The 12,114-nt window shown below is 34.0% G+C and overlaps 7 protein-coding genes and 1 pseudogene across 8 annotated transcripts, besides 1 other annotated feature; 6 read left to right on the top strand and 2 right to left on the bottom strand.

The window, feature by feature from the left end:
• Positions 1–12,114: part of a mobile genetic element that runs on past both edges of the window.
• Positions 3,387–3,863, top strand: TVAGG3_0459950 (uncharacterized protein; the record flags this gene model as incomplete). The annotated part of the gene is made up of 1 exon (XM_001296824.1): positions 3,387–3,863. One exon carries the CDS (start codon positions 3,387–3,389, stop codon positions 3,861–3,863), a length of 477 nt encoding a protein of 158 aa, XP_001296825.1.
• Positions 3,959–4,543, top strand: TVAGG3_0459940 (His-Me finger endonucleases family; the record flags this gene model as incomplete). Its single annotated transcript, XM_051235019.1, has 1 exon — positions 3,959–4,543. The coding sequence occupies one exon, from the start codon at positions 3,959–3,961 to the stop codon at positions 4,541–4,543; it is 585 nt and encodes a 194-aa protein (XP_051092843.1).
• TVAGG3_0459930 (organellar and viral DNA polymerase type B) lies at positions 5,421–6,359 on the top strand (the record flags this gene model as incomplete). The annotated part of the gene is made up of 1 exon (XM_051235018.1): positions 5,421–6,359. One exon carries the CDS (start codon positions 5,421–5,423, stop codon positions 6,357–6,359), a length of 939 nt encoding a protein of 312 aa, XP_051092842.1.
• Positions 6,761–7,372, top strand: TVAGG3_0459920 (organellar and viral DNA polymerase type B; the record flags this gene model as incomplete). The annotated part of the gene is made up of 1 exon (XM_051235017.1): positions 6,761–7,372. The coding sequence occupies one exon, from the start codon at positions 6,761–6,763 to the stop codon at positions 7,370–7,372; it is 612 nt and encodes a 203-aa protein (XP_051092841.1).
• TVAGG3_0459910 lies at positions 7,769–8,547 on the top strand (annotated as a pseudogene). The gene has a single exon. A coding segment is annotated over exon 1 (779 nt).
• On the top strand, positions 10,016–10,465 carry TVAGG3_0459900 (uncharacterized protein; the record flags this gene model as incomplete). The annotated part of the gene is made up of 1 exon (XM_051235016.1): positions 10,016–10,465. One exon carries the CDS (start codon positions 10,016–10,018, stop codon positions 10,463–10,465), a length of 450 nt encoding a protein of 149 aa, XP_051092840.1.
• Positions 10,482–10,901, bottom strand: TVAGG3_0459890 (protein of unknown function, DUF4108 family; the record flags this gene model as incomplete). The annotated part of the gene is made up of 1 exon (XM_051235015.1): positions 10,482–10,901. One exon carries the CDS (start codon positions 10,899–10,901, stop codon positions 10,482–10,484), a length of 420 nt encoding a protein of 139 aa, XP_051092839.1.
• TVAGG3_0459880 (Poxvirus D5 protein-like family) lies at positions 10,940–11,575 on the bottom strand (the record flags this gene model as incomplete). The annotated part of the gene is made up of 1 exon (XM_051235014.1): positions 10,940–11,575. One exon carries the CDS (start codon positions 11,573–11,575, stop codon positions 10,940–10,942), a length of 636 nt encoding a protein of 211 aa, XP_051092838.1.

Raw genomic sequence — 12,114 nt, 5'->3', positions numbered from 1 at the left:
TGAAATATTGGTTTACATTTTTTGAACGCAGATAGTTTTTTACATCATCTGATTTGGAAAGAACTTTCACAGTCAGATGTCAGTTTTTGTTGGATGGTATTTGTCAACGAATATTGTCAAAGCAGTTTTCACATCTAAAATATTTTTTGGACCATAATGGTATGGCTTCACAGTATCTTGTGTTTTGACGCAACAAATATTAACCAGTATGGTGGTCATCTTCTCTATACCTCGGAATGTTTTTCCAAGATATCCATAAACCAAGCATTTGGTGTTGAACTAAAGATTTTTATCATGAGTGCTTTCTTTGTCGCTTTAGAAACATAGGGGTCCTTGTTTGGATTCGTCATTTTTTTAACCCATAAGAAATGGGTTTATTTGGCGCATTAGCAGGAGTTGCATCCAGATTTTTTGCCCGCAGTGGGAACAATAGCCAGAGGTGCATTTGGAATTGGAAGGAAGATTTTGAGTACATTAGGTATACTAAAGAGAAAGCACAACCTATTATACAAACTGTACAGAAAGGTTGGGATGTAGCACGAATGCAAACAAATCTTATTCCAAATCCTGAAACAAGAGGAAAAGTTCAAGGATGGATGGACAATGTAGGAAGACAAGCAGGAAACTATTATAACAAAGCAAATGACTACTATAACCAAGCAGGACACTATATACCAAGTGAAAGATTCTTTAACAGAGGATATAACATGCACAACAGTGGTAAACCAATAACCAACCTCAACCGCCTCAAACGTGGGGAATGTAAAGTTTTTTACTGAGATGAAATGAACAATACAGCATTGAGACAAATGGGTTCAAGATGGATTTGTCGACTTCCAGCAGTTACACCACGTGTTTGTCAAGTTCTTCCTATACCTCAGGAAGTTTTAGACCGACTTAAAAAAACAACAACAACCAGTTGAAAACAAACCAAACTAAAATTTTTTACTGAGATGAAATGACCGAAGAAGTTGAAACGGTAGATTTGACACCACAAACAAAAAGTTCAGAACCATTGTCAAAACCTGTCAAAGAACTTACAGATGAAGAGAAAAATTCAATAATAAAAGTGCCAGGTCTGGAAATACAAACCCTAACTACAAAGTCACTTTTCATAAAAATGGAAACGGCTAGTATCTCAAAAAAGAAACAGACTCTCACAAATAAAATATTGAAGTCTGAAGGAGCTTTCGAGACAACAGATGGAAAGTTTACTTCACTGACCAACAGTTCATTATAGAACATCTCATTGACTTAGAGTCGAAATATTCTAAACTTTACAACAAACACAAAAAGTTGAAAGGAAAACAAAACAAATGGCATATGATATTTATGAAGATGTTTGACGACACAACTGTTCTGCAGGTGGGGTACAGCCAGCGGAACGAAAAGTGACGAAAAACCGATAGAAGAAGAAAAACCAAAAACTGAAGATAAACCAAAACCAAAGTTTAGTTTCCAAACTAAACAAGTCAACCTTCATTAGCTGGTATGGGTTGGCGTCAAAGACTTATGGCAGCAGGCGGTTATGTAAAGTAAAGAAAAAAATATTTTTTTAATTTTATTTGAAATGTACGCTGAGTTTGTTGGAGAAGACCGTTGGGAAACTTGTTTGTTAGATGAAAAATATGAAATGGCATACCATTTTAAAACAATATATTTTTACATATATTAAATGCTTCAGGTTGAAAAACAAAGAACAAAAGTAGCAGATACAAAACGTTAGACTATATCTTTACAAATGCTGGTAGGAATATATCAGATGAAGAAATTTCATCCCGAGCATACAGGTTTGACTATCCAATTCGTTGGCTTCAAAGTCCTTCAGATGCAAAGGCAATAGGATTTAGAAGAGTTTTGTTTTCAAATAGAACTAACGCATTTATGTTCGCAGTATATTTTCATGGCAGTATAAAGGTTCTGATGGTCTAATAGACAATTTGACGAAATGAGAATCTTTACAGTTCGTTCAGACGAAAGTCTTGAGAAAACTCTAAATGACTTTCAAACTCAAATGAACAAATATTTATTGGGAATTTCAAGAAAAATACGACTCTTTCTAAATGGAACATACTATCTGAAACTAGAATATGACAAGATGAACTCCACCGTTTCATTTCAAAAGATTGAAATTAACCTCCAAGAGATACAGAGTTTTATTTTGGAAAGTAGACAAACGTTCTTGGGCACAATTTCTTCGGTTACTAAACCAGAACGAACCTTACCACAGATGGTCCATTTAAATTTATACTTCCACCAGCAGATTTGACAGTTTATAGAAACGTGTTTGACCCTCAAAATGTTATATGTCATGCAAGTTTCAGTTCAAGCAACAATCGTTTTCTATGTATTGGTAAGGACCTTTATGACTTTGCTTCTAAATTCTACGAACCACCTAGTAACAGTTTCTCTGACTTTCAAGTTTGGTTCACAACAAATGGTGTGCAACATATTATTCCATTGTACTATGACTTTTATCTCGAATTGTCTTTCATATATAACTACGGAAAAGTGCTGAAAAAGTATTGAATGTGAAGATATTAGAAAATAACATTTTTTCTAACATCGTAGAAAACTCATGAAAACAATTTATTTTTGACACTTTCACAAAAAACATAAAAAAGTGAGTTAAAATGAGATGTTTACTGAACTGGTTGGATGTCGCCTTCTGAGGTTATGTAGAATGGTTGACCCGAGAAGTGAAGGAGACCCTTGAGAATTTGTATAATTCGTGGAATTGGACTCTCTCTGTTTGGAAGTAGTATCCAAGGACGTTTGTTTAGGAACTTAACAAGAGCTTCTCTTTTGGCGTCCTTTATGTCGTCGAAAGGAGTGTTTTCTGGTACCTCAATTGGAATTCCAGTCGAAATCTCGAGAGTCAAGGCAGCCCTTCCAGAAATAGTGGTGAACTTGACCTTGGGCTTCATGACCTTGCGCAAGTAGTCTTTAACAAGCTCGTTAATTTAAATTAGGTAAACTGCCTCATCTAATGGCTCGATGTTGTCCATTGCTACTGTCAGAAAAAGTACTGCTACTGTCAGTAAAAGTACTGCTACTGTCAGTAAAAGTACTGCTACTGTCAGAAAAAGTACTGCTACTGTCAGTAAAAGTACTGCTACTGTCAGTAAAAGTACTGCTACCGTCAGTAAAAAGGAAAATTTGAGAGGGTTTTCGACGATAAAGTACTGCTACTGTCAGTAAAAGTACTGCTACTGTCAGTAAAAGTACTGCTACTGTCAGTAAAAGTACTGCTACTGTCAGAAAAAGTACTGCTACTGTCAGTAAAAGTACTTCTACTGTCAGTAAAAGTACTGCTACTGTCAGTAGAAGTACTGCTAGTAGCAGAGATTTTTATCGTTGTGGTCCGATGGTTAAGCCACAAACGAATGTCCGACGTCCCACCAACCGAGTCCAATCTCAATCCAGAAGAACCGAAAGCACCAGCCCCTGCACCTCAGTTCCAGCAATTCCAATCTCAGTCCAAATTACTACCAATTCCAATACAAATCGAAGAGAGACCAAGAGTTCGAAGAAGGTCTGAACCGCTTACGCAAAGAGTATGCTACAGCTCCAACCCTTGGATGTTCCAGCAATTCCAATCTCAATCCAAATTACTACCAATTCCAATACAAATCGAAGAGAGACCAAGAGTTCGAAGAAGGTCTGAACCGCTTACGCAAAGAGTATGCTACAGCTCCAACCCTTGGATGTTCCAGCAATTCCAATCTCAATCCAAATTACTACTACTTCCAATACAAATCGAAGAAGGTCTGAACCGCTTACGCAAAGAGTATGCCACAGCTCCAATTGAGAGAAAGTTGTTGCTAAATTCAGTAAAAATAATGTTTATGTTAGCATGTTAGATCTAACACGTTTTCTCACCTGTTTTCTAACATCGTAGAAAACTCATGAAAACAATTTATTTTTAAAACAATATATTTTTTTTATTTTATTTGAAATGTACGCTGAGTTTGTTGGAGAAGACCGTTGGGAAACTTGTTTGTTAGATGAGAAATATGAAATTCACTGTTGTGAGTCATTTGAAGTCAGAAACAAAAAGACAAAAAGAGTTTTAAGCGAATGGGAGCAAAATGACGGATATGCTGATATGAAGATGGGTGGAAAACACTATCTTAAACATGTTGTCATTGCAACTCATTTTATACTGAATCCTAACAATTTACCTTTTGTAGACCATATAAACCATATAAGAAACGACAATAGACTTGAAAACTTACGTTGGGTCACTTATTCTGAAAACAATAAGAACAAAGGTAAATTTAGAGATATTGTATTCGAATTTGTCGACGAACTAGAAGATGAAACAATTGAAATTACAGACTATGGCAAGCATACGTTGGAGTTTTACTACTATAGCGAAGAACAAGACTCTTTCTACTTTTATACCGGCGTAAACTATAGGAAATTACAAGTATATTTTACTAAGGCGGGCTATGCTTATGTAAACACTATAGATACAGATGGAAAATACGTTCGAATACTTCTTAACAAATTCAAGAAGCTATATGGCATACCATTTTAAAACAATATATTTTTACATATATTAAATGCTTCAGGTTGAAAGAATACGGTGGAGCCAAAAGTGGCTCGACCTCAAAACAAACATTTTATGAGCTTACAAAGGGTGTTATGAATGAATTCAGCAACATACATCCTGACCTCGTTCATTTTGTTGCTAAATTCAGTAAAAATAATGTTTAGGTGAAGAGGTGACATCTCACCTGTTTTCTCACCTCTTTTCTCACCTCATGAATTTTCATGAATTTCATCGTAAATGTTTTGTCGAAACTTCTTCATCGTAAATGTTTTGTCAAGACTTCTTCGTAAATGTTTTGTCAAACATGAACGTAAATGTTTTGTCACCTCATGAATTTTCATAAATTTTCCCGAAATACAAAATAAAGTTAGTTTTATTTCATTTATTTTTTTTATTTTGTATGTAAGGTATGATTTCAGGGATTTTTTTGACGAAGTGTTATCTTTCACTTCGTCAAAAAATAACAGTTATCTAATGAAAAAGTGAAAGTTATTTTTTTTATTTTGTATGTAAGGTATGATTTCAGGGATTTTTTTGACGAAGTGTTATCTTTCACTTCGTCAAAAAATAACAGTTATCTAATGAAAAAGTGAAAGTTATTTTTTTTTATTTTGTATGTAAGGTATGATTTCAGGGATTTTTTTGACGAAGTGTTATCTTTCACTTCGTCAAAAAATAACAGTTATCTAATGAAAAAGTGAAAGTTATTTTTTTGTATTTGACGAGAATGTTTATGTTAGAATGTGAGATCTCACCTGTTTTCTCACCTGTTTTCTCACCTCATGAATTTTCATGAATTTTCCCGAAATAAAAAATAAAGTTAGTTTTATTTTATTTATTTTTTTTATTTTGTATAAAAGATATGATTTCAACAATCGGCACAACAGCAATACAAACAACAGCACCAAACTCGTTAGTTATGAATCCTACGTCAATGTTGGTAGAGATGAAAAACTTCATTCCTTCTTCATATACTTTCGAAACAAAAATCCAGAAGATAAAGCAAGAATTGTTAACAAGTAATTTAGACTGTAGTGCGAAAGATGAAACAAATGAACAGTATCTTTATGAAATGCAGGACATTATTGACCATTTACCCAAATTGCCTGAAATCCAACAACAAAAACTCACTATTCCCGAATTCGACGAAATAGAAGTCAAAGCAACTGACTCAGTAGAAATAAAGAAGTTCATTCGTAAGGTAAATTATGAATTCCTTGGTTTTCATTGCAACCATAAGGTTATGGACAAAGATTGCGACATGTTATATAAGAACATCTCTGACCTTTACAAATCCGAAGAATTTAAGACCTACGACAACTTTGTTTCATTAGTTGCTGAATGTGTATGGCAGATAAGAGATGAAGATAGGAGGGGTAAGATATGGAACGAACAAATAAGACCCGCTATGTTTGAGTTAAAGAAAACCATTGACGCCTTAGTTGTTTTAGCAGGTAAGGTTTCAGAATATAACGCAAAAATGAACCCGCAATGTTCTAAATGTAAAGCAGCAATTAGGAAATATAACTACTCCGTCAAAGAGATAGAAAGAATGCGAAACGACTATGCAGACTTAAAGAAAGAAGCAGAAAAGCCAGCAGAAGATAAAATGGACATGTTAGAATTTCTGAACAAAAACTATCCAACAGCAGAAGATTTCCTTCTATCTGACGTCAAGAAGAAGTATAAAGAAACTTTCGGTATCGTTAAAACATTCGATGTACTGACAGAAGAAATAGAAGCTACGAAATTGTTTAAGATTTCAAATATACATCGTACAATTCATGTAAAACGCTTATAAAATAACTGAGGTGAGAAAAGAGGTGAGAAAACAGGTGAGATGTCACCTCTTCACCTAAACATTATTTTTGCTGAATTCAGCAACAAAATTCTGAGTAAAATAATTTTTAGGGCTTGTGTCAAACCGTTGAGTTTTCACAAAATTTAAAAAATAACGTTTACCATGTAAAACGCTTATAAAATAACTGAGGTGAGAAAACAGGTGAGATGTCACCTCTTCACCTAAACATTATTTTTGACGAAGTGTTACTCTTCACTTCGTCAAAAAATGGCATATGCTTGCTTCCCTCGGAAAACCGAGAGAAGGGATTCCGTATGAAAATCGTGAATTTCCTTAAGATAGAAAAAATAAAGTTAGTTTTATTTTTTTTATTTTTTTTATTTTGTATGTAAGAACAGAAAATGTCAAACATTGAGTTTGAAACAGTTAGAAAGATAGACAATGACACCAAATTGGTTAGAATAGGTGATTTAAACGTAAGATACTCAAAGAAATACAACAAATATTCTTTGTCAGACATTATATTTCCATCTGGAAAGAAAACAAACGACTGGGTTAGAAATGCTTCAACTCAGAAAATTTTGACAAGAAATCCTGTGCTTATGATATCGGTAAGATTCTATGGAACTGCAGCATATCTTATAGACAAAAGTCTTATACCAATAGTTTTGTTATGGTTAGACCCAGTTGTTGGATATAACTTCATAACATATGGTTCATTCGATACGGAACGTTGCAGTGAAGGCTTACTTTACATCGTTCAGAAACCGAAGGACTTCAACACAAAAAGATATAAGATAGGAAGAACATATAATATAACTCAAAGATATGACAGTACAGTCAATAGAGTCAAGGTTGTGTTTGTTAATGATATGAGAGCTGCAGAAACAGAACTACTTGAAAAGTTTGAGAAAATGTATGGTGCTCCCACGAAAGGTAAAGAAACGTTTGAAGTAGATGAGATAGATAAAGCTATAAAATTATTTGACGAAGTTGCTGAAAAATACATGTAAAGCGTTTATTTTTGGTCTTTTGTGAAAGATAGAAAAAATAACGCTAATTTTTTATAAAATTTGACGAAGTGCAAATCTTCACTTCGTGTCATGATGTAAAAATAACGCTAATTTTTTATAAAATTTGACGAAGTGCAAATCTTCACTTCGTGTCATGATGTAAAAATAACGCTAATTTTTTATAAAATTTGACGAAGTGCAAATCTTCACTTCGTGTCATGATGAAAAAATAAAGTTAGTTTTATTTTTATTTATTTTTTTATTTTGTATGTAAAGACAGATATGTCAACAACAGAGAACACAACAACAGTTATAGTCCATGAAGCTATAAATGAAGAATATGAGTACATACAGTATAACAAACAGTTACGTCTCATTCGTTCAGTCAAAGATGACATGTACCAAATGCAAAGTATTTTGACAGCATGTTATGCTCCAGATACTAAGCTTCCTAAAGACTGGTTTAGGAACCAAAGCACTATTGAACTATTAAATGAAGCACAGCGAGACATACTTTTTTCTGAAAACAGTGAAGAACAGCGAGTAGGTAAAAACCCCAGTCGCCAAAACTCTATGAAAACAGTGAAGAACAGCGAGTAGGTAAAAAACCCCAGTCGCCAAAACTCTATGAAAATCGTGAAAAATTGCCAAACGGTTTGAGAGGATATTATGTACATAGACTTCTTGTAAATGCTGTTGCAATGTGGGCTTCGCCTCGTTATGCTTGGTATATTTACAGACTTCTTGACGAAATTCATAGACAAGAACGTGAAGAGATGGAAAACAAGCTTGAAGCAAAAGACAAAAGCATTCAGAAAAGAATACCACGTTCGGTACCAAAAGGAAAGGAAAAGAACTATAAGTATATGATTTATACTGAAGAGATGGAAAATGAAGAAGATAAAGATATGGTTATGTTGCATTTAGTCAGAAGAAACAACAAAAGCTTTTACGACCTTGCTAAGATTTACAAATCTGACAGAAATTGGTTCTATCGCGAAAACTTACCGATTTCAATGACACCGAATGAAGATGTGAAACAAATAGTTCAAGATACGTTACCTCAAACACACTATGATATGAAAGGTTGTACAATACTTACCTTCAAAGAAGACTTACCGCTACTGAAAGAAAAAATAACAGAGTATTTTGACAACTTCAAACAAGTAGGGTAAATGCACTCTTTATTTTTACGCTTGACTTCAGATGGCTCAAGTAGCTCAATTAGGTAAATTGCCTCGTCAAATCCTTCTGGCATTCCGAGTCCTTCCATCCGACAGGAAAAATTTTTCCTTCCGACAGGAAAAAATTTTCATTCCGACAGGAAAAATTTTTCCTTCCGACAGGAAAAAATTTTCATTCCGACAGGAAGAACTCTTCCATCCGACAGGAAAAAATTTTCCTTCCGACAGGAAAAATTTTTCCATCCGACAGGAAAAATTTTTCCAGTTGTCCGTCCGTAAACCATTCAAATTTTCGAAAATTGAGAACTTTTTGGTCGAACTTCAGAAAAAAATTTTCCATCCGACAGGAAAAATTTTTCCATCCGACAGGAAAAAATTTTCCTTCCGACAGGAAGAACTCTTCCTTCCGACAGGAAAAATTTTTCCTTCCGACAGGACACAAACGGATGACTGACGTTCCTCTTCCTGAATGCCTTCCAAAGCCAGAAGAACCGACAGCCCCAGCACCACAACAGACTTACTTACTAAGACTAAACACTTACATTTTTCAAGCTTGACTTTTTACAATTTGAACTTTGTTTGCGTAGATATGAATTCTGAAAGAAGTATGAGGGTCTTGTATGACTTTGTACTTCTCCCAGAGTTCATATCTGTCAAACTTACCTGCCATGGACTCTTTCATAAGTTCCATGAAATCGTCTTCGGACAATCCGGGGAAAAGTATTATGTCAGTAAGTATTCTTTTAACATCCTTACTTAAACTCTTGGCTGTCTGTACACATATTACGACTGAGATGTTAAAGTGTCTGAGCTTCTTAAGAATTCGACACATATCTTGTTCTCTGTTCTTTAACAAAGGATGAGAGGCGAAATCATCTAAGATAAGAAGACATCTATGAGGGTAAGTCTTCCAATCGTAAGATTGCAATTTCTTCGAAATGTATTCTATCTCTTTCTGTTTGTTTCTGAAGTGTTTCTTCTCTAATATTCTCTGCATTTCCTCATTTGGGTCTTTAAACTTAGAATTTATATACTCATTTATAGCATTATACTTCAAAACTCTTCTTTGGTACTTCTTTATCCAATCTAACAACTCAGTATCCTTTATACATACTAACTTAGACTTCTTTATAATATCTTTGAACGAATTGACGGTTTGGTCAAATTGACCAGAAGTACTACAAATAACAACTAACTCATAGAATGGGTTCTTCTCATCTAGTTCTTGTTGTTGTGCAGCCATTTTAAGATAAGTGAAAGTCTTACCCGACCCAGGTGGTGCAATTAGACCTGTTATACCATTCTGAGCAAATAAGAACTTGTCATGTATAGGCTTTATCTGAGCATTTTCTAACTTCCTCTTGTTCTTGTTTAAAACATTCTCAAATTTCTTGTCAATGTCAGCAAACTTTTTTTCTAACATATTTTTAGAAAAATTAAAATTTTTATCTTTTAGAAAATGTCTAGTGATTTCGCTATCTATATTCGAGACAAGCTTTTCGACAGCAAAACATCTGTCGACCATAAAATCTTACATAGTGTAAACAAGAAAGGGGAATTTGTTCTAAAGTTCTGTTTCTGGGAATATGACAAGAACCATAAAACATTAAGCAGAGCAGTCTTAAAATTTGTCAATGACAGACTTGTTGACAGAGATGACGCCGATTGGAAAGATGAAGTCCAACAAAAGTTCTTAGAATGCAAAGAAGACACATGCGCTGTTCTTGAAGATGAAATAGAAAACAGAATAGATGAGCTATTAAAGGACAAAGAACTTTTACATAAATATAGTTGCGCCAAATTTGACATAACTCCACCAGAAAAGAAGAAGAGAGAAAAGAAAGAGAAAGTAGAAGAAGAGAAGAAAGAACCTGAACCAGTTCCAGAGAAAAAGAAATTTGACATGTAAAAATAAAATTTTATTTTTAGAACATTTCTGGGTCAATGTCAATGTTCTCTTCCTCTTTAGGGGCAAACACTGGCTTAGACTCTAAAATCTTTTTACCCAATTTACCTTGAACTTCTACAACTTTAGACTCATAATATTCATAGTCGTCTGCTTTCTTTGGTTCATAAGGTATAACAAGTTTGTATGCTTTGCCTTCTTTAAGGTTTGAGAACCTTCTGTCAAAACTTTCTTTGACTGTTAACAAACCTTCTATGTCTAAGTCTTCAAATTTCGCACCATTTTTAGTCACAATAGCAAACTTAACTGGTTCGATGTTCCAAACTTTGCTGAATGAAGACTTTTCAAAATGGTAGAAGTAAACATTCAAATATGTGAATGGGTCTAGTTCTTCTTTAAGTCCTGACATGTACTTGTTTACTGAGATGAATTTTGTCATCTTTTCTATCGGATAAAAAAATATTTTTTTTAAAAAATTTACTCAGAAAAATTTTTCTTTGTATATACACCATTCTGAACATCTAAAAGACTTTTGACATTTGCCAAGAATGTACGTTTAGACGCTGCCATATAACCATATTCTTGACAATATTGTTTATACGAATCGTACAATGACCTTTCATCTAATGACACAAAGTCAGTTTCATCTATGAACAGTTCATATACACTCTTGTTTGCTTCTAACAATGTTTGTCTCTCTTCGGTATGTGGAATTTGTCTTGGATTGAACTTAGAAATATCTAATGTCATGAAATATGAGAACAAGTGGTTGTAAAAGTCAGATGTCAAAGTTTCTGCTAAGTCGTCAAAATATTCTGTATCTTGCATATGAGCTTCTGACGTTCTAACAACTACATATCTTCTGTCAGAACTTTCTAACTTCATCGGAACAGCATTGTTTGAAACCATAATGAAGTTTGCAACATTTTCACAAACTCTTTGGTCTTTATACTTTCTTTCAACAACTCCAACTTTGTCTGTTATAAGACTCTTCAAAGCATCTGAGTTCAAAACTTTTGTTGTATCTATACTTTGAAGTTCATTGCAAACTATAAGTTTCATATTCTCAATTGAAGAGTTAAACTTGCCACAGATGTTTTCTAAGTTTGTCATATTAGGGTTCGAATAACCTTCTAACAGTTTGCACAAGATATCTGTAAAGAATGTGTTCTTACCTGTTCCTTGTTTTCCAATTATAATGAGAGCAGTTTCATTTTTAGCACTTGGATGTTGTAAGATGTTTGCAAACCAACATAAGATATACTCATAAACCTTTTCGTTTCCATTGCATATAATTTCTTTGACATGGTCTAACCAAGCTTCTATAATATTTTCTTTCCATTCTACTTGTTCGTATTTATATCCAGTGAAGATAGAATAGAAGTTTGGAGAAGGTGTATAGAACTTTATACCTCGAACTGAAAATCTTCTAACTTTGACAATAAGATATCCAAGCATCTAACATCTTCATTCCAACTTGTACGACTTTTATTTTCTTAAGTTTCTGTCTACATTCTTGTTCAGACACTATTGTTGCTCTTGGTTTGTTAAAGACAACATCCCATTCTTTCATGACATAACATTCTGGGGCAGAGTCAACATAAATGACTAAACGTTTCAAATTCTCGACTGCTTTGTTATAGTCTCTAAAT

This window comes from Trichomonas vaginalis, chromosome II, assembly GCF_026262505.1.
Source record: "Trichomonas vaginalis G3 chromosome II, whole genome shotgun sequence".
In the NCBI taxonomy this organism is placed as follows: Eukaryota; Parabasalia; order Trichomonadida; family Trichomonadidae; genus Trichomonas; species Trichomonas vaginalis.
Note: the sequence above shows the minus strand (reverse complement) of the source record. Positions and strands in the feature narration are given on the sequence as shown.